This window comes from Aethina tumida, chromosome 7, assembly GCF_024364675.1.
Source record: "Aethina tumida isolate Nest 87 chromosome 7, icAetTumi1.1, whole genome shotgun sequence".
Classification (NCBI taxonomy): Eukaryota; Metazoa; Arthropoda; class Insecta; order Coleoptera; family Nitidulidae; genus Aethina; species Aethina tumida.
The window spans coordinates 14,761,801-14,789,205 of NC_065441.1; the positions used below are offsets into that span (position 1 = coordinate 14,761,801).

General features: G+C 27.7%; 1 protein-coding gene across 2 annotated transcripts in view; it reads left to right on the forward strand.

Moving 5' to 3' along the window:
* The first annotated feature begins 1,607 nt into the window (after positions 1–1,607).
* LOC109602500 (serine/threonine-protein phosphatase rdgC) overlaps positions 1,608–27,405 on the forward strand; it is a 39,812-nt gene continuing 14,014 nt past the window's right edge. The window contains exons 1-4 of one of the 2 annotated variants that reach the window (XM_049970028.1): positions 1,608–1,750; positions 15,396–15,432; positions 19,783–20,036; positions 25,934–26,061. In XM_049970028.1, the coding sequence (XP_049825985.1) occupies positions 19,787–20,036; positions 25,934–26,061 (378 nt within the window). In that variant the 5' untranslated portion in view covers positions 1,608–1,750; positions 15,396–15,432; positions 19,783–19,786. The remainder of the gene's footprint in view (positions 1,751–15,395; positions 15,433–19,782; positions 20,037–25,933; positions 26,062–27,405) is intronic. The other variant, XM_020018881.2, reaches the window with a different exon arrangement.

A 27,405-nucleotide genomic window follows, 5' to 3' on the forward strand; every position in this document is an offset into this window, starting at 1 on the left:
TAACACATTCCTATATCGATCTTAATGAATATATTACTGAAATACTTAAGCTAATTGTAAGATTATTGGAATGTCAACGTATTGAAAATCCCAATTATGTTGAGAGTATCTCAAGACATCGTAGGTAATTTAATCGAAAATATGTCACATCCACATTCCATCATACTTTGGACCAAACTAACAATACAATAAATTTAAGGGTTCACCTTTATTATATATAATTGAAGAAAGGACAAATATGTAGTTAATAAATTTGTCTATTACAAGTGGAGTAATATATAATTTATAATAATAGAATATTACCAAAAAATATGTTAAGTTTTCGTAAAATTAGTTTTGCATTATGTACATAAAAAGATTTGTAAGAAATATTTCAGCCTGGGGAAAAATAGAGGCTCAGAAAAGTTTTCTCATACATATCTCCCAGTTCGCACATCTCCCAAATTCGTAACATAATCAGTGAAAAATTATACAGCGTATTTAATATTCATCAAAACGTACACGAGATGAACAGGAATATCTTGCACCTTTTCCCATGGTTGAAAACACGCGTTGTTTTACAACAAACAGGCCTGTCTGGAATATTTGATATGCAAATTAAATTTTAAATCACTTAACAAGCCGTCCCTTTTATCATGAACGCCTTGTTTATACCAAACACGGCATGAGTTTTTGGTCTACATTAATTTGAGAGTGCACCATATTACTGACTGAAGTGGGTTGACAATTTTCCTCTTAATGTGATTTTCGGTATATTATTGGGAACACACGTATGTGACATGTCAATATAACATTATAACCCAGTATGGGAGCTCTTAGAAGTTTTAATTGTAAAGGAATACATACAGGTTTTTGAATAAATGAAGCGTGCACCACATTACCTTTGTTCATATAGGTACGTTAATTTGTAAAGACATTATTAACTGGGGCTCTTTGGAAATTTTCCTTTAATGTGATTTGGGATAAACTATTATGAACACAATTTTATATAGTATGGAAGCACTTTAGATTTTTAAATGTTGAGTTTATTGACTATTCATGTCTATAGCATATTTAATTAAAATGTAAATTAAAATATATTATAAAAATATATTATTAAAAGCGACTGTAGATAATTTTTTGAACTCCTTTAGAAACATTAAAGTGGCATTAATCTTGAAAATAATAAAAAAATGTATTACATTACATACAAAATAAATGTATTACATTGCATTAAATTGCCATCATACTAAGTTGGACCAGAAGAGAAAAATTTACTTCAAAGAAAAAACATTTTAATAAAGTTTGTTAAACTAACATTTTAAAATTATCAAGCCCAGACAATCTCAATTGATTACAAAGTTCAGAAAGCATCCAAATATGATTAGGAGCATTGATATAACTGGGGTAAGGTAAAAGCCAAGTTTACACTTCGGTTCCAGTAATTCTATCTAAATGTACTAGACCTGTGCAATCAATAACCTGTTAACTTGGTCTAGTTCACATTAATTATGCCAACACTTCTTCGAAACAGTTTCGAAACTCCGAAGGAATCCCATTGAGGTTGGACCGAAAACGCAGGCGTCCGCTGATCTATAAAAGCGAAGTTGCGTCGCGACGCCAGCTATTTCACGACGGCCGGCCGTCGTCGCTTACAGTCACTGAAAATCAGGCGCTTCAGCGCGCTCGCAATTAAAAGTTTGTTGTTTCGTTTTGCACGTTTATTAGTTCCGTGCCATTAACCGATTGTTGGGGGCCGTTAATTGTTAAGGTAAGACAACTATTTGAATTGCGTGGCTGCTGATTAATAGTGTAAATATTGCGGAAGTTGTTTACGCGCTTAGAACGTCACCTTTAATTTGATTGAGTCCGAGGGAAAATGGCACGTTATGTTTTGCGGACGATTTCGGTTAAATATAGGTCTGGGAAAAAAGCCTCAGTTTGTGGAGGTGATGTAAATTGACGGACCAAAAATAAAACATAACTTGTAAATACCGACGAACGTATGAGCTTTCATTCAAATTAATAATGCACGTTGTTTAAAGGCTACGCAAGTTTCATATTTTAATTTTTCAATGGTTTCATGTAGAAATTCCCAGAATGCGAAACAGCTCATTCAACTAAAAATAAAATGTAAATATGCCGGCTCATATCTATACACATTTTTGTAAGAGGTCCAGTCATTTACGATTCCCTAAATTTAAAAAATGTAAGTTATTTTTTTATTAAAAAATTCTTACCAACTTGTATTAATAATAAAACATCCAAATTAGGTAAGAAGTATTGCCCAATAAGAGCAAAGTAACAAAGTAAAACATATATGTTTATTTTTTTTTAATTTTGTCACAATCCAATTATCGACCAATAGATTGATCTGAAATATTTATGACTTACAACACCTTATATCCCATTTATCTTTAAATGTAAATAAATATTGATCAACAATTGTCGCAGGGTGAATGTTTATTTGAAGTTAATTTTAATTTATCAGCACTGTGATATAAATTCATAATTAAAAGCAAACCTAAAGCGTAGCTTTGTTATTTATACAACAGAAAAAGGTATTTAGTCAAGTCCTTTTAACGGTTGTTCTGTTGTTGGAGTCTGGAAATTTTGACAAATTTTCAAATACAGACGCTTACACAAGCAATTGTTAAATTATTTCGTTAAAGATAAATGGAGTGAAGTAAAAAAGAGATAAATACATAAAAAGTAGCAGTAGAAAATGTATCAAATATGAAATTATGCTGTTTTATCGTATGAAAGTTTCATGCGACGTAAATCACCACGAGCACAACTCAATTTATGAAGAAAAGGATTGGTCCATAACTTTTTTCAGTCCATTCCCCAAGAGGTAGTTTATTGGGTGTAAAGCTATTTTTGGGTTCAATAAGGTCAAAGTGGTGAATTTCCTTCTTTATCAATACATTCAGGAGGGCATTAAGGAAAGCATCTTGGTTACATGCTGTTTCGGTATGGAACAATTTTTCTACGAGTAAACACCTATTACAAAACGCATTATTATTGTTTAGACGATTTCTGTTAAAGTAAAAACACCTAAAACAGAATAATTCAAAAGCAATAAAATAGAATATAACGCATTAAAGTTATGCGGTACTGGATTCAAAACGACAGATAGGTTCTAAAAATGCTTTTGTTCACAAATACGTTCACAATCGTATTTTTATCATGCATGCACACATGCAAAGATTGCTTTTTAAAATATATATATTTCGTGACTGTAGTTCTAATATGAAAAATTAACTTCATTCTATGGGAATAAAATTTAATCATGGATATGGGAAGCCCCACAAAAATTAATATTGGATGCGGAATATTGAAAATTTACAATGTACTTATTGTGTTGCTGGAGCTTCACGTTCACAACGTCGATCTTGGATTGATTTATAAATAATAACTCCACAAAAACGCTCGAAGAGAACAATACATCTGCATATTGTCGTGTTTGTATATTCGTTTCCGTAATTTTTTCCCTCCTCCAAGTTCGATTCGTAAGCAAGTTGGGCAAAGAACGCGGGCAGAGATAAAAGGTCCATTAGGTGCGTTCAATTAAATTAATTGAATCCACGGTGAAGAGGAACAGTATTAATTTTATGGCGTTGAGTTAATTGCGAGTAACTGATACCTATGGTAAAATCATTAAAATTTACGAGTGTAATTTATATTTAACTGTTACGAATTTTAATGGGGGCACGTGATCCGTCGAGTGCATTGCGTTTTGAATATTCAAATTCCGTTTTGAATATATATGGAAATCTCTGCACTGGAAGATCAATTTGTTTTGAGCAATATCGAAAAGATTTAACAAGCTGTGCACGTCTATAACTACAGTCCAAATATAGAGCATATAGTTAATACCCTGTCTGGATGTACAAATAAGATTCACCTGCAAAAATATATTTTCAGACAGCCGGAACGAGATCTGACAATGATATTTGATTCTGTTAGTCATATAGCATTGTTTTTATGTACGTATTAGTAAAAAAAGGTAGAATAAAAAGTTCCAAATAATACCCTTTTTTGAATTAAATACATATTACAATAGCCTGTCTAAATAATATTTGAATTAAAATTTTTCTACGTTTTATTTTGGACAGTACAACGGAGAAATATTTATATTTATTTATATTATGTTCATTTTATCAAATGTGATGTAGTAACTGACCTAATCTAATTTATCATAAACACTAAACCTAATACAACCTAAGCAAATACTAGGAAACATTTTTCAAAATACAAAGTCACTAATATAGTCTGACTTCAATATGTTTTTAGAAACAATAGTTTAATCTTCCCTATCCTATCACATCTAAGCATAAGCTAACCTAATCTGATATAACCTAACAAACCTAATTTAAGCTTATAAAAATTTTTTAAAGTATAATATTAACTAATTTAAACTTATCTCAACCTAGCATATCTCAATTATTATAACTAAACCTAATCTAAGCTTATATATAATAAAAATTTCCATTGTATCTAATTCTCTAATTCAATTTGAGTTTAATATCCCTTTTAGAAATACTATTGTAATTTATTGCAACCTAACCTAACCCAATCTAATCTGATCTCCTATAAGTAAAATAACCTAAACCTAATCTAATATAAGCTTATATATAATAAACAATTTCATTGTATATAATTCTCTAATTCAAATTCTTTTTAGAAATACTATTATAATTTATTCCAACCTAACCTAACCCACCTCAATCTAACATAACCCAATCTAATTTGACCACCCTTAACTAACCTAATCTAATCTCAGTTTATATAAATTACAAATTTTCAATATATCTATATAATTCACTAATTTAGCCTGAGTTCAATGTCGTCTTTATAAATACAATTAGTTCTTATTTCAACCTAATCTAACCTGTCTCCATCTAGCATAAGACGGTCTAATCTGACTTGACCTAACTAACCTAATTTAAATAAATTATCATAACGTAATCCTAATCCTAATATAAAACAATCTAACTGAACCTAATCTGACCTATCTAACCTAACCTAATTCAGATTAAGGTAAGAGCAAAATAAAAAGTTTTCTAAAATTATTTCAATAAGAAATTTTCGTAAATTGAACTAATTAAAATAAAATTTAGATTAATATATTATATTTTAATTATTAGATATATGTATTAATATATTATATTTCGTTAACCTAATCTAAATTACCAAAATTTAATCTAATTTAGTTTAATAAGTTAATAAGAGCTAAATAAAATAAATAAATTATTATATTCTTTTGGAATTAAAAAAAAATAGATAAGTCTATTATATTTTAGAATAGTGTTCTAAGGGATTTTTAATATCGATGTGATTTGTGTAAAATTTTAAAAGAGTTCAAGAGTTTTTGCCTTGAAGCTAGAATAGTTATACAGTCAATAAAACTTAAAGCAAACAAGATTATATTAATTTAATTATAGCTGAGGAATATTTGTGCTGTGAAACTATCAAGAATATTAAACAGTTCGGAGATTTGGAAGATCCGCTAAAATTATCATCTCTGATTTTTAATTCAATAAAAATTTAATAAGAAGTTTAGAAGATAATCTTAGTAATGAATTACATTAAAATATTATGATCATAAAATATTTGTTTAGAATAATAAAATTGGACAGATATATTTTAGGAGTAAGAATACGAAAAATGTGACATTAAACAAAAGTATTATTAATCAACAGCGAGCTGGAACATATGTTTATGGAACGGATAATACCCACACAATTGTAAACGTAATTAATTTAAAAACTTTTTTGCGTATTTCATCTTACGAGCCCCGACACAAATCTGTTCCATAAGCTTTATACATTTAGTCAACGCTTAAACTGTTCAACTTCTCTTGTTCAAGCTTTGTATTAAAAAAAAAAATTCACCCCACCCACATGTAATTCACATTATTCACAAATCCGTGTACACACATAAAAATATCAGCAGTGTACGAAATTCACTGTTCGTATGTTTCCATAATTCGGTCCGTGTAAAACTTTATAATAAAGTGAATCTCTAAAAATACTTGAAAGTAGACCAGCTGATCGCGTCTATTTTTACAAGTGAAACCTCCCGGCGTACTATTGCACTCGCTTCGTACTTTCAATGAATAAAATATGTTTTATTAAAATATTCATTTTGTCGTCCTATAGATAGTGTAACAATTTAAAATTAAATTAAAGTATTATTCTTCATTTTAGTATAGAATATAATGAGTCAAGAAATTGGCTGCACTTCCTTCCTAATATCTTTTGAAAATATTACATTTTTTTCGTAACATGCCGTTTCCTTTTAACAAAAATTTTCATGTGAATACGGCCGTGATTGAGGACGTGCGGGCGGTTTTTCACTGGAGCTAACTTTGACGTATTCCGGATTGAATAAATTGATACAGATATTGATTTCATTATGTGGCGACCAACCGAGCGTACCTAAGTGATCGGTTTGACCATTAAATTAGATTATGCCAACTTACATACGAACAGGCTTGGATCTCATGCAAAATATTGGAGGGAAACTCTTCACTACATATCGGATTGATTGGGTTAAAATGCATGTATGTGATATGACTTTTATTAGTCTGAGTGATCAATTACTTTGTTGGAAGCAGCAGCTAGAGATGGGTTGGACGGTGAAAATCCCTTTGAAGAACATGTCTGAAACATGGTAAAAAATATTACAAGCATATAATGTCATGCCTTTCATAAATAATAATAGGAGGCCTGATACATTTATTTTGGCTTTTATTTAACTCCTCTTTGTTAATAAAGTAATCAGTAATAACTTGGAAACATGACAAATAAAAACAGTTACCTCAATAACTAAATTTTTTATTCCAGCACAAATTGAAAAATGTAATTCTATTGCTTGTCTTCAAATGGTCACGAATATCACCTTAATCGATTGAACGTTGGTTAATTAAAAAGATGTTCCGCATTGATGTGCCTCATAAATCCATGGATTTAAAAAAATCGAACAAGCTTTTTCAATCAAGCATGACAAAAAAGCAAATCCGGTGCTAGAATTAGTAATCGACTAAAAGAAAATTCCGGTGAGAGCGGGAATATAGCTTCGGGACAATTTCAGAGTGGCGAATTATAACGGTTAATAATGACGAATGTTGGAAATCGCTGATGAAATATAACTTCAACATTTTCGGATATCAATCATTTGAGAGGAAATACTTTTTCGTCCAGGAAGCAGTTTCGAGTTTGATTATAATTTTTGTAATGTATTAATCGCTAATTTTGACACCATCAATCAATATTGAAAATTATTGAGTCGACTAAACATATTACATTAGGGACGGGATTGGTTATTGATTAATTCCTTGATCTAATCTTGCTTGTGTAAAGTTCATGTGAAATTGTAATATAGATTTTCACATAAACTTTTCAATAAGTAACCCTTAATAGTTACAATGACCAATATTTAGATGTATTGTGACATTTTCCTCAATAAGTTTCAACTTTTTAATTTCTTGAAGTTATATCAATATTTATTTTTCAACTGTCACAGAAAATAAAGTGTTTGAAATCAATTTTGCAAAAATAATTACTGTATGTATAAGCAAAATATTGTATTAGTTTCATTCAGGTTTAAATTCTTTATTAAATTTTTTATTTCCACATATGTTAAAGCTTTCAATAGGTAACCTTTAACGTTTGAAAATGGTTGGTAATTAAATTTTCAGAACTTCCCCCTATGTTAAAAATAGCTTCTAATGGCTGTATTTTTTGCATTAATTATTACGTTTGATTTCCAGTTTAAAAAGTATTGAGCTTATAACTATTGTTCCAATTCTTGTTTATTTAAAAAAAATAGTGAAATTTTATATACGATCTGTTCGAATCGTGAGAGAGACATCACACACGACAGAGACAGTGAAATTTCATATACAGTACGAAAGACGATTGATCTGTCCGAATCGTGAGGGAGACATCACACACGACAGAGACAGTGAAATTTTATATACAGTACGAAAGACGATTGATCTCTCCGAATCGTGAAAGAGACATCACACACGACAGAGACAGTGAAAGTTTGAAGTAGTAGGAGACTTACTATCCCTGTCGTAAATGATGTCTTTCTAAATTTTCAGACGGATCAAAAGTTTTTCAATGTGTATCGAGTTCAGATAAAGATTTCTTAATTATATTTTAATTATATGTAAATTCTTTCCTTTGCAATGAAAGCTCCATGTTTTATATGAAAAGGTTTTCAAGTTTCCTCTACAAGTTAGACATCCTTTCGGATTTGTGATTTGCTTGTTTAAACTTCATATAAAATTGTAATACAAAATTTCACAAAAAGCTTCCACCAGGATATCAAACTTTAGCTACTTATACTATCAGATAGGGGCTTGTCAAATACAGCTTCAGTGTGAGGGGAAAAACTATTTTGTACATGTAAATAGACAAACAAGTAATTAAATCTCATAATTCTGATGCAATCTATCTTGTACAAACACAATAAAGCCTCAGAATTAGGTTAAAGAAACATAAAATCAATAAAGTTATGTAAAGCCAGCAATAAATTATTTGTTAATCATAAAACTTTCGCAATAATTTCTTGTTTAAGTTAAGTTTAATTCAAAATATTAGTGTGGTTCGTTTTAAGAGAGAGATAATGAGGTGTTAAAGCAACAATAAAAATGTATTAAATCAATATTGTTTTACTTATTACATCTGCAGGATTAGTTATGACAATGCTTTTGTTTTATCAGTTTGTTAATTACTTATTGTTTTCATCGATTTTGAATTAAAATTCTGGTTTAATAACTCGTAAATTGTTTTTATTGAGTGTAGTATTGGATGATGAAAAGCCGTTTTTATGATGATTATTTTTGCATTTGAATTTTATGAATTACGATTGTTTGCCTTTTACATTTGGACTATAAAAACATTAATTAATATCCAGTATTACAAATTAATTAAATAAACAAAACAAAGGTCGATAAATTAATTTCTAAGAGAAACTAACTGCGACGACTGGCATTCAATAAGCTTTCTTTGATGTCCTGAACTCGTCTCAATATCGTTGTTAGTTCTAAGTCTACAGAAGATTGTATCTACATACATATTCTTGTCAAGTTCCAACCTCGGTCCTCCGTACCTTCCAAACCATTTATGAAAATGTTCAGAGACGAGATTGAATTATGGACCCATCCAGACTGCTCTATTATCCACAAAGGCCGTTTATGCGTAATAAACGAGCCCATTCTTGTTTTTCCAGTTGCGTCAGATGCAAATGCCTCGCGTGCCGTGCACAACGTGCACAAAGCTTTTTAAATTTCAGCACGGAAACCAATCAAATTAGCTGAAACTCACACGCTCGTCAAAGAACCGCTGCGGGTTGAACGAATTATCAAATACCATGTTTTAGTCCGGTATCCGTCGTCTCTTAATTAGGCCAACTACGCTCAACCCTTTGTGGCTTTCGCCATCGCATCGCATCACAGTTCGCATGACAATGATCGACGTCAATTGGCAATTGTAAATCCCGCTTGAAATTTATGACTATTGTCATATTTAACCGGAAATGTGCCGCAGGATTGGATCATTTAATGGCCGTTGGATGCGTTTCGGAACTCGTTAATTTACTTTTTAGCTTAGAGTTTTTGTTCCGGGTTACACGGACTAATTTTCTCGTCGGGATTAATTAGGATGTTTAAAAAAAAGCAGGTCGTGTTATAAAATAATTAGAGTCAAAGCTTGCTTTGACACAGCCAGAACACTGCGAATGAATAAAGTTGCGCGTGTAACTTCCAGAAAACGAAATCCAATTAGTGAAATGAAAAAAATAGTACCGATAATTTGTATGTTCGTTTTCTGCCTCGTTATCTAAATAGGAAAAAAGGAGGAACGAGCTCGAAAAAGGAAAAATAATTAAATGTAAATATTGAAGCTGGATCGAATGCTTTCTAAACTCACCTTATGAATTCGTGATTTTTTAATGAGACATTTCAACATTTTACTTTGTGCAATTTAAACTTTTACAGGTCAATATTTATGTGATTGTATCAATATAAATTTTCATATTACTTTTTTAATAAAAATGTGTCGTTAACACAAACTTAGTGTCGAGTTTCATGCAGTAAAATTGTAAATTGTAAGCAATAAAAATGGTTTTACATCATTGCGTTGCTGAATTATGTTTCAAGATTTAAACAGAATGAAGTAGTAAAACTTTCAGATAAAACTAATGCAATTATTTATGTATTTCTTCGTAATAAGCATATAATTTGTAATAATTAAGAATAAATCAAAATTGATCAAGACAGAAAGTACTAAATAATTGCCTATTGTAAAATTTGAATTGGATGTTTATTCATTATAAGCTCTATAATACCATGAAAATGCTAATTATACTTCTTAGTATTATTATGAGACAAACAAATTTATTAAATACTTTTTAGTTTTTTTCTCCAATTATCTGTTGTTAAAATGTATATTATAAATTTATTTACTTTATGAAATTATTAATTATGTTATATTTCCTACTTCTTGGTGTTATTACTGAATTTTAAACGAGACAAAATAATTGGTTATTTATTTTTTTTTTGCGTTATTTGCTTTTAAAATATGTAATTATATATTCGTTGATACAATTTAATCTGTTTTATTTTCCATAATAATTAAAATTATTATTTTAAATTTATACGTTATATAAAATTACAAATAACCAACAACAAATAACAAAATTTATAAAAATTAAAAAAATCTAAGCTTGAAAATTAAAATTTAAAGAATAAATTTAAAAAAAGTTAAAAACATTAATTTAAATTTATAAAAAGTAAAAAATTAAGTTTCAAAATTTTAAAATGACCAATTAAATTAAAAATATATATGTAAAATTGTTAATTTAAATTTATAAAATGAAACAAATTAAGCTTAAAATATTCAATTGATTTATAAAATTAAAAAATCAAGCTTAAATAATTAAATATTTCCAATTAAATTAAAAAAAAAACAAATTAATTTAAATTTATTAAATGTAAAAACTTAAATTCATTTAAAGTTAAAAACTACCAAACAAAATAAAAAATTAATTAATATTTAAATTTTTCTAATGTAATAAATTAATCTAAAAAATAATAATAATAATAATAATAATAATAATAATAATAATGTTATTAATTAATTGATAAAATTAAAAAATCAAACTTAGATAATTAAATATTTAAAATTAAAAAAGAAATAACAAATTAATTTAAATTTATAAAATGTTAAGAATTAAGCTTTAAAATTGTAAAATGACCAATTTCTATTAATATATATATATATATATATATATATATATATATATATATATATAATTGTTAATTTAAATTTATAAGATTTATAAATTAAAATTTACCAAATAAATTTAAAAAAAGTTAAGAACATAAATTTAAAAATATAAAATGAATTAAATTAAAACTTAAAATTTACCATACAAATGAGAAAAATAAAAATAAAAGACATTTATTTGAATTTTTCTATTGTAAAAGAAAAAACAAATTAATTTAAATTTATAAAATGTAATAATTTAAAAATAACCATTTAAATGTGTAAAAATAATAAAACTATTAATTTCAATTTTAAAATTAAATTTTTTATTGTCATATTACTAATATGTAATAGTTTATTGATTACAACTTTTTTATTAAATTAAAGTTACAAATATATTTTGTTTACACAAAACATACATTTTTATTGCTGTATTTAATTCTTTTGGACAATGACAATAAAACAGGGCAATTGTACCTTTCATAACAGCATTATTCGATGATTGTCAACAATACATTTAATCATTTTAATCTATTATCTAGATTGTCGTGTCACTTGTTGAGATATTGATGGCCATTTACCTTAGGTGACAGATTCAAAATTAGACTGTTAATTGGAGAAATATACGTGTAGCAAATTGATGTTAACACCATAAATCATACATACATTATGTGATACACATCAGTAATTTGTCGCGTTCTAACACTGGTGTTATTGAACAAAACATAGGATGCATAAAAATCGTTCATCAGCGTTTTAATAAAATCAATACCTCAAAAATACATACATGTTAAACATACACACAAACTAATTACATTTCTAAAATTATGAATGAATGGAATATATATTTAGAAGGAAATTTGTGCCAGCTAAACTTGTTGAAACCGAGTCGATCGAAAATTTTTGCAAATAATAAAATTAGGCTCGTTAAAGAATTCCGGAATTAAATGAAATTGTATGGTGCGATATGAATAAAGTGGATTAATGAATATTCAGCAGCTAGTTGTTAATTATATTAAATTGTAAAGTCTCTGCTGTCTGAAACTGGTTCACGTTTTGTCATTCGAACAATGAATTAAACCTGAAAGTTTGGAGTGAATAAATGGTTTCAGTTACAAGTATAAATTTGTTTTAATTACTTCTTCTATTAATGGCAGCAATTATGTTATAAACATAATATGTGAATTTAACAAATTTTACCTGCTTTGGTTTGGAATGCTCTAATTATAACAATTATACTCGGTGACATAGATCCAGTACTCAGATTTCGATATACAGTTTGGCTAACGTAATAGATTCAGGTTTAAATATGGAATAATTATGTAATTATGAGTTAAATTTCTACGATGGAACCATTCTACATTTTTCACTAAGTTTTAGATAAAATTTTGATTAACTTTTAGTGGAATATTACAACTATAATTTACTTTACTCACTCAAATTATGAAATCTTGTTTTAGTGTTAAATAATCAAATATTCATTGGTTGTTTACACATGTATACACATATACATTGAAATGAATACTGAATAAACTTTAGAATTAAAGTTTCTAACGTGCTTTCATGCCATGGCATAGAATTGTCTTGCCAATAATATGCTCCAATTCACATTAATGTAAAATCGTCAATGACTTCAATCAGTAATATACTTGTCATTATAAATTACTGGACAGTAACAGAGGTATACACTCACATTAATTGAAAAACTCTTGTGTATTATCCTACAATTAACATATCAAAGTGCTTTCAGACTACGTTGTATAATTGGTTCTATTGACAAGTAACTTTGGTATATTCTAAATAATATGCCTCAAATCACATTAGAGGAAAATTGTCAAACCACTTCAGTCAATAGTATGGTGCACTTTCAAATTAATGGAGACCAAAAACTCATACTGTGTTTGTTACAAACAAGGAGTTTGTGATAAAAGGGGGTGTCTGTTAAGTGATTTCAAATTTAATTTGCATATCAAATATTGCAGTTGAGGGCCTGTCTGTTGACAAACAACGTGTGTTTTCAGCCATGGGAAAAGGTGCAAGACATTCTCGCTCACCACGTACACATTTTGATGAATATTAAATACGCTGTATAGTTTTCCACTAATTATATTAGGGAGGCGCTCTGCGAACTTGGGGGAAGTACGAATTGGGGGACTTATGTTATAACTTTATCTGAGCATTAGATGTCAGATTTATTTTGCTTCGTGCCCAAATCATATTTCTTACAAATTTGACTCATTTGCAAAGGCGGCCTAACAAAATTGAATTGACTATGCAAATCCTAATAAAAAGTTATTTTTTATTATAAACTTATGCCATATAACATATAAGTATTTTACATGCCTCAATTACTTGAAGTGGATAACTTGGATAATATATATAATATGTAATGAAAATAAGTATTAATAAACAATTTCCAGTAATCCCTCAAACAAAATTGCATCAACAACAGAACTTTTAAACCAGTAAGAAAACAAATATCACCAAATTCACTGATACTGATAAAATAAATTAAACAAAATGAATTAAAATTAAAAAAAGCTAATATTAACCTCTACATTGTCCCAGTCAGTACTTAGTTGGTCTCCTCCTTGTTCTATGAAGAGCACCCTCCTTGACTTACACAAAAATTAGACAACGAATAAATTCTTGAACCACAGCTCAAATAATAAGAGCATTAACAAGGTTCCCGAATTTTTGAAGGTAGTGGTGAGAAGAACAAGTTAAGTCTTTGAAGACGGTCCCGTACTTGTTCAATCTATAATCTGGTGAATACACAGGTCACTGCTTCCGAATAATCATGGAATGTTGTTTATTTGTATGTTTATTAAATGTATTAAGGGTAAAATAAATTTAATATGCTCACCGTCTAGAGCTGCAAGTTTTCAAATAATATTACTGATCAAATAATGGAAATGTTTTTTAAATTTATTTATTCAAGGAAATTCAAATTATGCGCTTCAAAAGATGCACAGAATATATATAATAAAGGTGAAATCTTAAATTTGTTTTATTATTAGTTTGGTTCAAAGAACAATGAAATATGGAAGTGACATATTTACAAAGAATGAGATATTTTCAAAATACTTAAGATTTTCAATCAAATTTAAAATCAACTTAAGAATTTCTGTAATATATTAATTAATAAATACATTATATAAATTTTTTATTTTTGTGAAAATATTTATAATAAAAATTAGAAATTTACAAATACAAACAAAATTACAAATATTTAATAATTGGTATGACAATAAAAAGATTGTAAAAGATTAATAAAAACCGTTAAAAATCTGGAAATAAAAATTGATTATTTGACTTATATCATACATTACAATTTTATTTAGATATATTTATTATTTTTAATCATTTTAACTATTGTTCACAATAAAAAGCTTCCAAATTATATAAAATCCTATTTTCATGTTTTGCATCATTAATACCGCAGGACTATTCCAGGAATTCATACGTTTGTTCCAAATGCACGAAATGAAAATCCTGAAATCCATCTGAAAATTGTTACGCAGCTCCGCATTATTTAAAACGTTTCCAATTCCTGGATTCTTTACGTAAAGGATTTCAGCAAAGCAACATGATATTTTTTGGCGAGCGCCAGCTCAAAACGTAACAGAAAATTCCAGTGATATCTAGTTTACAAAGTGGTACATTTCACTAATTGAATCAATATTGGCTTGGTTTTATAACGTAGGGAAACTAATGAAAAGTTAGTTTTTTAAAACTGCTGATTGCCCGATCCTTTTTATGTAAAGCACAAATACCATACCATACACACAAATTCGTTTGAAAAATTTTATTGGCAAAATTATAGCAATCATCCATGAACTTTCAGGTTTGATTAAAATGATGAAAACACAAAATTTACAATTAGACCAACCTTTATTACCACTTCAAAAGTTATCGAAAAATTTAATATGAAACAGTATGTTGCCTTAGGCGATAAAAGTTTCATTTATTTCAGTATTATTTACAAAAATCATTTACCATTCATTTTATATTAATTTCGTAGTTGACTTCTCTACGAATAACACAGGAATTCATCGACTTGAAATATGCCCCTTGATTAACATCCGGGAATGTGTTTTTATGACGACGATGATACAGATAATGTGCTTTCAGATTAACCCTGAACATGGATACCCCTTGTGGCGGTGCCGTAAGTCACGTTTACAATATTAGACATCTAGCATAACTAGTAATTTCTCATGTTTCATGTAGCTATGTTGGTTTGGTACAGTAGCACAATATTAAATGGATATCTTGAGTATCCTCCTGCTCATCCATCACCATATATTTGCATTAGTTTAAATAATGTGTTTGGCTAGATGTAGCTATTTTGAATACTATTATTTGTCTCAATTATTATGTTGTACCCAATTTATGACAGATTACTTTAATAAGAAAAATAAAAATATATTAAATTCATAAAATTAAAAACAAAACAAACTATTATATATTTTTTATTGGTATGAAAGCTTTAATAATTATATAACTTCTAATTATTATATTTATATAAATACTCTAGTGACAAATTTCATCTAATGTAATAAATTTTTATATATATAATTTATTTGTGTAACTGGAAATATACATTTTTAACTTACATTTTATGTTTAAGTAAAAAAGATAAATAAAATAAATTAATAATATATATAAAAATAAATATAAGTAATTATAAATAAACTTCCAAAGATCTTAAAAAAATACACATCTGAATATTTATTGTTAGGTACTTAAATTTTACGAAATTGTGGATACTTTTTTGTAAATATTCATCATCATATATTGGAATTAGTTTCAATATAGTTTTAGAGTAAATGTAGCTATTAGACACTAGAGATTTTATCATAATGATGGTCATAATAATATATGCTCAAAAACTATGTCCACAATGAAGAAAGCAATTAAATTTTATTTTTAAACTAATTGTCAGTTCAATTTATCGAAAAAGTATTATTCGGAGAATATGTATTTTTTATTAATTTATTACCGGAAATTGAAGATTATTTCAAATTATGTATTGATAAAATTTAAAAACGATTGATATCATTATATATATTATATAAAGATATTATTTATTTTTAATTTTGAAAAGACATAAAATAAAAAATTAGGTAAACATAAAATTACCATCTAAATATTTATAATGAGCTGTTTAATTCTATTCAAATTTCAGTCTTTTTGTAAATACTATTTTGTTGCATTTTACCATAAGTTATAATCTTTTTATGTTTTCATATATTTGCATAGGTTTCAATATATGTTAGACTTAGAGTACGAAAAACTGCTGTTAAATTATTATGTTCTGAATAAGGAAAAGTATTTTTCGGACAATATTTATTATTATTATTATTATTTTAATTGTAAACCTATCACAGAAAATTGAATATTACTTCAAATTATATATTAGAAACAGATTTAAAATTGATAAAATTTAAAAATATATAAAATTATTATATATTTTTTTAATTTTATAATCAAAAATTTTAAAGTTTTAATGACCATTTTCAAATAAATGCTCAACTAAAGATTTCAAGATATGTAAAAAAAATATTTTGTGTACACAGATTTATAAATATTTAATATTTAACACGATTTAATTAATATATTTATTTATTCTTAATATTCCAAATTATAATAATTAAATTATAATAAATAAATAAAATATAATAATAAAAAAATTAGATCAGCGTACATACAATATTCATAATTGGTTGTTTACTTTTTAACCAAATTTTAGTCAAAACACTTTCAAAATTGATGAAATTTATAAATGATTAAAATCAGTAATAATTTTGATTATTAAAAATCTGTTTATAATTAGTTATATATAATAATATATAAATGCTCAAACGAGAAATATTAAGGTATGAAATAACACAATTTAGTTTATGTTTTATATGTAAATACTATTTTGCTGCATTTCACCCCAACTGTTTTCATATTTTCACATTTCATTTATGTGTAACACATTAGTTGAAATATGTCAGGGTAAATGTAGCTATAAACATTTTAAACGTCATAACTAGTATTTTCACTGGATGTTTTATAATAATGATCACAACGATATTTGTTCAAATAATTATGTTCAAAACGCGGAAAACAATTTCGATACGACGATATTTCATTTATATTTTCTTTTTTAAAAAATTGTCCAGTCAATTTAGTGCAGGCAATTGGAAATCGCTTCGATAAAATTCAATTAAATTTCACGCTATAATGCAGTTGAAAACAATGAAATTGTCGTAATGCAGTTTGTTATTCGAAATGTTCTCGCTTGATTAATTTGATGAAAAGTACAAGAGAAAAATACATTACGAGACACGGAGAACTTTTTAAAATGTTGTTATTTATTGGCAAATTAAAATGTGTATCTGGTCCGAAAATAATTATGAATATTTAATCTAAACAGATGAATAATGTCCTGCCGTTGACAGGATTAATTAAAATAACTAAATAATTCAACGAGGGTCCAAATAGAATTAAAAAATCAGTAGAAAGTAATCCGTCACTCAAAAGACCAATTGATTGATTAATTGGCAATCAACTGTAGTTCTACAGTTGACATTAAAATAATCACAGATCATGGAACAGTCAATAACGCATCAAAATGGCACGTTTTCCTAATCTGTTAGCTACAAATTGAAGTGTAATCGCCAACAATCAAGAATATCATTGGATAGAATAATACCCTGCAACCATTCGCCGCATTGCACTTAATTAGACGTTCCAAACCGCCGAAACATGAAGATCAAACTGCGTCATGCAGTCTTTTAGTTGGTGAACAATTTCAAAAATAACTATCACCCATTAGGCACGACATCGGTTAATCGATTGCACGAAAACTCGCCTGCAACTCATATTTCCCACTGCTCCTTCAAAAGACCGCTCCGACGAACTTTCAAGAGTGATTTTCGAGTGTTTATCCGATGTTAACATTCCCCGCAGGAACCTTTGAACTTTTCCAACGGCACAATCCAGATGTCCTGTAATCAAGTTTGAAATGTATGCGAGTTGTTCGAGCAGTTGAGTGTTGTAAAAACTACGCCTTTATTCTTTCAAAGCAATAAAACATGTAAATTGCCATAATTGCCGCAACAGTTAAAAGTTTACTGCCTCAAACCTAATTTACTTTCGTCCTTAAGCTTGGACTTTGCGGGGCGACGTTTTAAAATTCAAATTTAATCAATTTCGGATGTGGGGACAAACACCGATCGAGTTCAAATGTAATCTAACCGCAAGTACAGTGTGTGAAGACGAAAATCAATTCGCTAACGAACTAATTAGTCGTCAGAATCCCCACACGCATCTTCTAATTAATTCGTAACTGGATGGAATGTGGTGTCGTTTGATAAGTACATTACGCTTTGATTTGATTAGAGGAGATATGAAACCGAAGGCCAATCAATTGAAGTTTCAGGAGTAAAGGTTTAATTGTGATTAAATTATTAAATTAGCATTTCGTTCATAATAGGCTTCCAATTTGTTTTCCACATTTTAATGAATCCTCCAAAGTATAAAATCAGCATTATGAAAACCATTAATAAATTATTATTCCCATTAAACTCGGCCCGTTTAAGCATATTACGACCAGAAACCGGAATACATTTCGCATGATCTCGCTGGAATTTAGGATATCTTAATCGGTCCCATTCATAATTAAGGCGACGTGCACGCCGAATTTTCATAAAACCGTCATCAATAATTCGGCGCCGCTAATTAAATTATCAGCTATCGATTCCGTGTAAACGTGAACGTCTCCATCATCGGGATCCTTTTTTATGGCAGTTTTACTGCCCCAAGCGGGGAAAATATGAAATGGTTTTTCCGATGTCGTTTATTGCACCTTCACTCGAACATATTTTCGCAGGGCAATTTTGATATGTTTGCTTTTCGAATCAGGATAATACCTTGGATACTCAGCTCAGTGGATTTACCATTTGCTCCTTCAAACTCATGAATAATAAGGACGTTAGGTGAACATGTTTTTAATAAGCCGGAACATTCTATATAAAATAAATTAAATTCACATAAGTTTAAGTTAGGATCACATCGTTACAACATTTAATTCCTCATATCAGCTTACACTTCACTGAAATTTCTTCCACAAACCTGCGTGTTTCATATTTTTTATTTAAATTCCATTTACGAAATAACTCAAAATTAACCCGACAGAGGTATGATGTATTTCGTTCGAAAGGGAATTATATCGTGCCGTATGAATAAATGGGGAAAAGCTTACTACGTGAGGAGCAATTTGTTATCATCTCCTCCCTTTTAAAATCTCTTTTTGTGAACAGGTAAATAAAAATTTAATTCGTTTTATCTCAGTGTAGATGTAATTAATCATAAGCTGCTTGAAATTAATTAGGTTTATCTCATTATATTTGCATTAGTGCTGTTTGTTAGTGGTAAGGATAGATAAGTCAAAGAGAAATGATGTAACAATCCGTTCTTCTATTGTGGTATCATAACATTTTTTGTTAACCTTTTTTATTTTCTTCAGCGGGATGCGTTCCTTGTATGAAAGAGTGCGTTGGAAGAAGAGATTCGAGGAGGACATGAGCAGCAGCACAAAGAGTTCATCTGAAATAGAAGTACAACCCACCACTTCCAAGGTGACGCAGACGTCTGGTCCCAGGAAGGTTGTCCAGATGAAAATAGTGTGGTACAGGAAATGGGGGAGGTTCATATATCACAACGTACTCGGTTGCGGATGCTTCGCCAAAGAGGAGATTAGCATGACCAAATTGGAAAAAAGTGAGTTTTAAACAATATGTAAAACAATACGTACAGTAGAGTATCTATTACAAAAAATTTATTAGATATTTTCCTATTTTCATGATTACTTTGTTTATGGGAAAAATGCATGTAAATTTAAAAATAGATATTCTCCCCTGCGACAGCAGATCGAACATCATAAACTCGTGGTTTCAGTTTCAAGAAACATATATCTCGATCAGACATTACATTACCAATGGCAGATACATATCTGTTCCATTATTTGAATTTGTATAAGCAATTACTCGATACTCCAGATAAATTACAAGTACATATTCAAACAATAAGTTAGCAAATATTCATAATTACAACTAACAGGACTGTTGAATTAATATGAACAGGTAAATACACATTGTCGAAAACACCTCCTAGAATCTCCCTTGAAATAATACGCATTGAAAAGCAAATACAATTAATTATATGAATCGCAGTTAGTTAACCATTTCCGAGGTGAAATAATTTCAGTACACACCTGAATTTGCTTCAGTAAATATTTTATTTTAAATTTAATTATGACAAATTTTCAGTGAGATTGTAGATTGTAGATTTTTGAAACATTGACTACACAAATAATATTTGTTCTTAGAATTTATCCAATATTAATGTCAGAAGAATAATAATAATTTCTAGGAATTTACGACTAGTAATTAATTAAAATTATTCTGTCAAATTCTGGACAATTTCATTACAGGAACAATTTCAGGACTATAACAATAAATAAATAAAAGACAACTGAAATTTAAAATAATTAAATTAATTAAATTACAATAAAAAAATTATTACTTTTGAAGTTTACAACTTATACTTTAAATATATTATATGTATTTGGAACTGTATTTAATTTCGAAACAATAACAGTACAAAAAGGATTGTTCTTTCTAATTTATATCAAGTACATTTGAGTTATTTTAGTTATTTTCAATTGTAGTAAACTTTAGAACATTATAATAATAATTATGACTCTTGAAGTTTATAGCTAATTCTTTGAAGCTACTACATTTATTTTGAAGTATATTTAATTTCAGAACAATAATATTACATGTTATTTTAGTTATTTTGAACTGTAACTGTAGAAAAATATTAATACAAATAATTATTACTTTTGATGAGCTAATACTTAAAGATATTCTACTTATTTTAATCTAATAGTATCTAATTTCAGAATAATAACAGTACAAAAAATTTTAGTAATTTACAGTATAGTATAAAGTTATTCTAGTTATATTTAACTATATTACACTTTAGAACAATATTAATACAAATAATATTGACTCTTGAAGTTTACATTTAAAGGCATTTTATTTATTTCGAACTGCATTTAATTTCAGAAAAATAACAGTACAAAAAGATTGTTCTTTGTAATTATGTTTATATTAAAGTTATTCTGTTAACTTTGAACTATATTACATTTCAGAACAAAATAACGATCACACTTGAAGTTCATGGTTAATACTTTAAAGGTTTTATTTAGTTTGAACTATATTTAACTTCAATAATAGTACAAAAAGATTGTTCTTTGTAAATTATCTCTAGTATATTAAAGTTATTCTAATCATTTTAAACAGTATTACAGAACAATACAACGATGACTTTTGAAAATTATGCTTTAAATTTTGAATAAAAAATACCAATAAAAAATATAATGACTGAAGTTTACCAGTAGTACTTACAGTTTACAAACACCACACTAAAATATTCTATTTCTATCAAACTCTATTTGATTTCAATACAATTGGAATATAAAAATGATTATTGATTTCAGATAATAAATTAAAGTTATTCTATTTACCATATATAATAATTATACCATATATAATAATAGTCCTTATAGAACAATAACATTACAAAAACGTTTAGTTTCAATAGTTCTAGACAGCTTGTATTTTAAAATTAATTTATTTAAATTGGAGTGCATTTAATTTTGAAAATTAACTAAATACTTAGTCAGTATTTACTAAATACTTTGGAATTTAGATTTAAAATTAGTCTGTTTAAACTTAATTACATGAAAATAACAATACACAAACCACTTCTTTTTAAAATTTTCAACTCAATAAAGGTATTGTATTCAATTTTGTATTATTGCAGTGATAATAGTCCATGGACACCGAATTGTATTATTTCGCAGTGTTACTGTTATTGCGACCATCACGATAATTTCATTAGAAAACCCCCACACTCATTAATGTGTACGCAGTACACAAATGTTAAGAAATGAAATTTTTACGATGGCACGAATGCCCACAAACTTTGAACAAATAGCCGGGCTAAAGCACGAACCGCTCAGTTGTTTTTTCGTTCGAACAAATGGTATCTGCGGCAATGTTTATTGGGCCTCACGTTTACTTGCTTTGGTTTCCGCGTGGAGCTTTGCGTTATCATGTTTTTTCGGTTTGTTCGATTTTTACACGGAAAATACGTTTCCGTGAGCAATCTACGATTTCGAAGTGCGACCGTGTTTTCGGCGGACTTGAAAATTAGTGCCTCACCGGCAGACCGAAAGCTTAGTTTTTTTATATTCATTTCATGAAATATTAATATTGAAAATATGGCAGACTCGAAAGGTTCGGTTTATTCGAATCGAACGAATGAATTTTTTATTTCTCGCGGGCTTTGGGGAGTTCGCTTCAATTTTTGGCGATTTGAAAATTCAAATGTGTTAAGTGCGTGGCACCCACATAAACTACCTCTGGTTTGTAACATCCTTTGAACGTGTTAGGATGATTAAATTTCTGAAGCAGTGAAAGGAACATCCTGAACTGAATTATTTTATTTACACGAAACTTAATTAAATATGTTTTGTATGTACACTATCGTCCATATGTACATCAACAAATTAAAAAAAAAACAATCATTTTATTAAAAGAACGATTCTTTTTAATTTAAATTAATTTTATAATTATAAATTGTCTAAACATTTTCCAATAGAGCTCATAAGTTAAGCAACGAAACAGTATATTCAATATTGTTGATTTTATAATTTATTTCTGTGTCCGACATCGTTCCTTAAAGGTAAAAATGTCTAGAGGTATACATTTATCGATACAAATTAAACAACAAATTGTAGAAGAGTTGCGGAATGGTGAAAAGCAGAATAAAATTGCAATCGGTTTAAATTTTAACAAATCGATAATTTCAAGGACGATTTCCAATTTTAACAGAAGGAAAACATTGGAAGGATTTCTCAAAATTGGTAGAAAACTCGAGATTAACAAAGCTGTAGACAGAACTTTATCAGTGGATCCCGCATAAATCAATAAATAAACGAAGTGAGTGCGTCGGTGAGTACCATAAAACGAAAACTAAAAGAACCTGGTGTCTACGATAGAAAAGAAGCCTTCATTTCTGCAAAAAATAAAACAGCAAAACTACTTTTTGCAAGAGAACTAAAAGTCGGTTTCAACTATTCAAATTTGATAACATTTCATGGGTGAGAAGTTCAATTAATTCAAGAAGTAAACCCAAGTTCACTAGACCTACTGTGAAGCATGGTGGAGGAGGTGTTACAGATTCGGGAAGTTTTTCTGGATTTGATATAGACTCGCTGGTTTAATGGATCGTTTCGTTTATCGTAACATTCTGGAGAAGTTAAGGAATGGTCGGTTCTTAAGGAGTACATGTAATGTTAAGGTCAGCACAAAGCCCAGACCTCAATCCAATTGAAAACTTTTGGGATGAAATTCATTGGAAAATCAAAAAACTGTCATATTTGCGAGAAGTCTACAAAGACGTTCAACATCAGTGGAGAGAAATGTCGAAAGATTATATTGAAAAGCTACTGAAATCAATGAAAAGAGATATTTAGAAGTGGAATTAATAAAACACTAAACACTCAGTTTTGTACTTCAAATCATATTTTATACAAAATTAATTGGAACAAGGTAGTTTTAGTTTTAACGAACTATTTGACTAATTATAGTTAATTATATTATTACTATTTTCGGCGCTGGGCCATATTTTAATTAATCTCAATTTAATTAGGTGGCTCCACAGCTTCGATAAAACTAATATTTTATTCATGAAACATTTCACCTTTAATAGACTGTAAATTTATTTTAAAATGTTATTAAAATTTTATTGTGGATATTTTGCGAGTGAATCAAATATATCACAAAATTTTAGATTTATGTAAAGTAGTTAAAATATCATATAGAAGAGGCATTACCGTTTTGTAAATTCCACGTAAACTATAAAGCCTACTAAAGTGAATATGAACATAAAATGTAATATATAAAATGCTGGATTAAAAATATTGATTTTATTAAATTTTAATTAATTTAAGCAATTCCCGTTTTTTAATTATAATAAAACAATCTTTATTTTATTTAAAGTTTGATATAAATTTTATACAATTAAAAATCCGGTTTGATTAAAAGTGTTCCTATGTTTCGTCATAAATGTCAACAACATAGTTTTTGTATCTATTGAATGTTTAATATATTTAAATTGAATTTTCTTATTTTGCTATTTTATGCTCCTTTTTAAAAATTTGTTCTTTAAAAGTGTATTAATATTAGATAAAATATTATGAAAAATAAACATTTGTATTATATACTTTGAAGCAATTTAGCTTAACTTTAAACTTCAATGTGGATTGATCAAATAATCCATAATGTACATCAATAAATTATTAGTTGATTTCCATCAAACTTTTATAATGCATTATAATGATTCTTTGCTATTCAAAGTTTTGAGTTAAATAAACAACTTTTCATAATTATGAAAATTAATTAAATTTTAATCTAGCAATCTCAAGTCTTACGTCCCAGTTTAAATTAGTAAACAATTTGGCCCATTTCACTTGCGATTAATTAAATTCCAAAACGTATGATAAAAATTCGATATTTTATTAAAAAAAAGTTTTGATGCGGAAGACAAAGAAGTGACGGAAAAATTGCTAACAGATGTGAAGGGGCATTGAAAGCAAAACGATTCAAATATAACGTTTTGTCAGTCGATTTCCCAGTTGACCTTTTCCAAATCTCTGTAAAGAAAGTAAATTTTATATTTCATACGTAATTTACGACGGAGAAAAATATATTTTTTCTGGTGTTTTAAAAAATTTTCCAGTCAGTTACATTTGAATACAAGTTTTTATTAAAATCTTCTTACACACTTCCATTTAAGGATATTTTCTAATATAAATCTTGTCACAAACACTGTATAAAATGTAAAATTATTAAATCCCATTAGAGTAATTAAAATATTTGTAAAACATTTAGGTAATTATGTTAAGAACTAACTTTTTTAATGTTTAATGTAAAAAGGTGCTCTCCAGCATTTATAAATTGTTATCAAAATATTTGTATAAAATTTATTTTTAAAATTAATTTTCATGAAATTTTTTTATGTAACTTACTTTGTATTGTAACTTATCAAGAGTTGTGACTTACATAAACATCCTTTTATGTTTATGAAGTAATTCATTTTTCAGAATTTTTAATTAATTTTAAGTATTAATTATAAAAAAAATATCTTTGTATTCAACAAAACTTTTTAGACTAATTAGTAAATAAATCTATAATAAAAATTCAGTTCAGTTATTTTACAATTTATAATTGAAATAAATATTTGTATAAATATTTACAACTGGATATTCTATAGATAATAAAATATCGAAAACAATATTTTTATTTTCAAATTCAGATTATATATTACAGTAAAATTACATAATAAAAATTTAATTGTTATTTTATTGTTTATGTAATTCAAATAAAAATTCGTATGGATATTAGACACAGATAATTTACAAGAAATGTGTCCTATATGTGAAAAAATCCTCAAACTTCTTAAAGTAAAAATTAACTGACTCTTCTTGAGTGATTGACGAAGTTATTGTTAAGAAAAGTAGTTAATGATATCATTTTTATTTTCAGCCGTCAAAGCAACCTTATTGATCCAGCAATGGTACAGGCGGTACATAGCCCGTCTCGAGATACGGAGAAGATACACTTGGACCATTTTTCAAACTCTGGAGTACGCCGGCGAACATGACCAAGTCAAGGTAAGATTTATGTTCGGACCGTGCGAAAATTTGACGCATCAATCGCATCATCGTGAATAACAAGTGGAGGATCCGACGTATAAAATTCGGTATCCATTTTATTACTTTACGTCAACCGTAAATTTTCAGTATATATAATATCGGTTATATTTTCGTGTGCGCATTTTAATTCCGGTACGATTCGAGAGCACACTTCGGATTGAGAAAATGTCGAAGTGACTGTTCGTAGGGAGGGGTTTATACTGAGGAATTATGACCGTCGAATAATCCTGCACGGAATATAAAGTAATCTATATAACGTCAGGTAAGAGGAAGCACCGCTCATATGAGCTGATGTACAAAGAATTTTCATTAACTTTGCTACAACTTCTTTTTTTGGATTCGTAGAATTTTCAGAGAAGAAATGTCGGAAATGTTGTAGGTAAAGGCTTCATTACACTACTCAAAAGCACAGAGTTGATTAGAAAACTTACGTTCATATTTTCTCTTTTTGACATATTGTAATAGATTATAAGAAGATTCAATCGCATTTTCATTTTTAATTAAGATGACTCTGTGAACTACTTTAAATTTAAGAAAAATTATAATTATATTTTACTGAAATCTTACTTAAATGCGTTTTATCTAACTCAGTTTATATACTCTTAATTGTCTTATGCGTATTAACTGTTTACTTCTACAATTATTTACATTGTACACATCAATCTTTTTATGTTATAAACAATATTCTAAAATTGTATCACTGGTTACTGTGTGTATTATTCTATTTGTATTTTTAATAAAGTTTATTTTATATGTACAATACTAATATAATTTTTAATTTTTAATTATCTTACTAAATTATTGTTATTATTTTTCGTTTTTTGAGAAATCATTTTTGTTATTGATTTACTTTTTTTATTTGTTATTTAAGTAACATCTTTTATACGTCCTCACTTTTTGATAATTAAAAACATTTTTAACGTTGGAATTTATTCAATATTTTGTTAATTTAGTAACAGATATTTATTTAACAATAATAAAATATAATAAATATATATAATAATAAAATATATTACAAATTATTTAATGAGAAAAAAGAAAGAGAAATTCAAGTTTAATGAAATGTATTCTATTAAACAATATATATTTTTTAATTATTTAATAATTTTTTCTTACAATTGCACTTGATAATTAAATTATTAATGTTCATTATTTTCCAGTTCTTATTATATTATTATTATTATTATTTGAGAAAATATTTTTGTTACTGATTTACTTCTTTTATTCATCTTCACTTTATTATTATTATTATTATTATATATATATATAATATTAATTTAATGAAAAAAGAAGAAAGAGAAG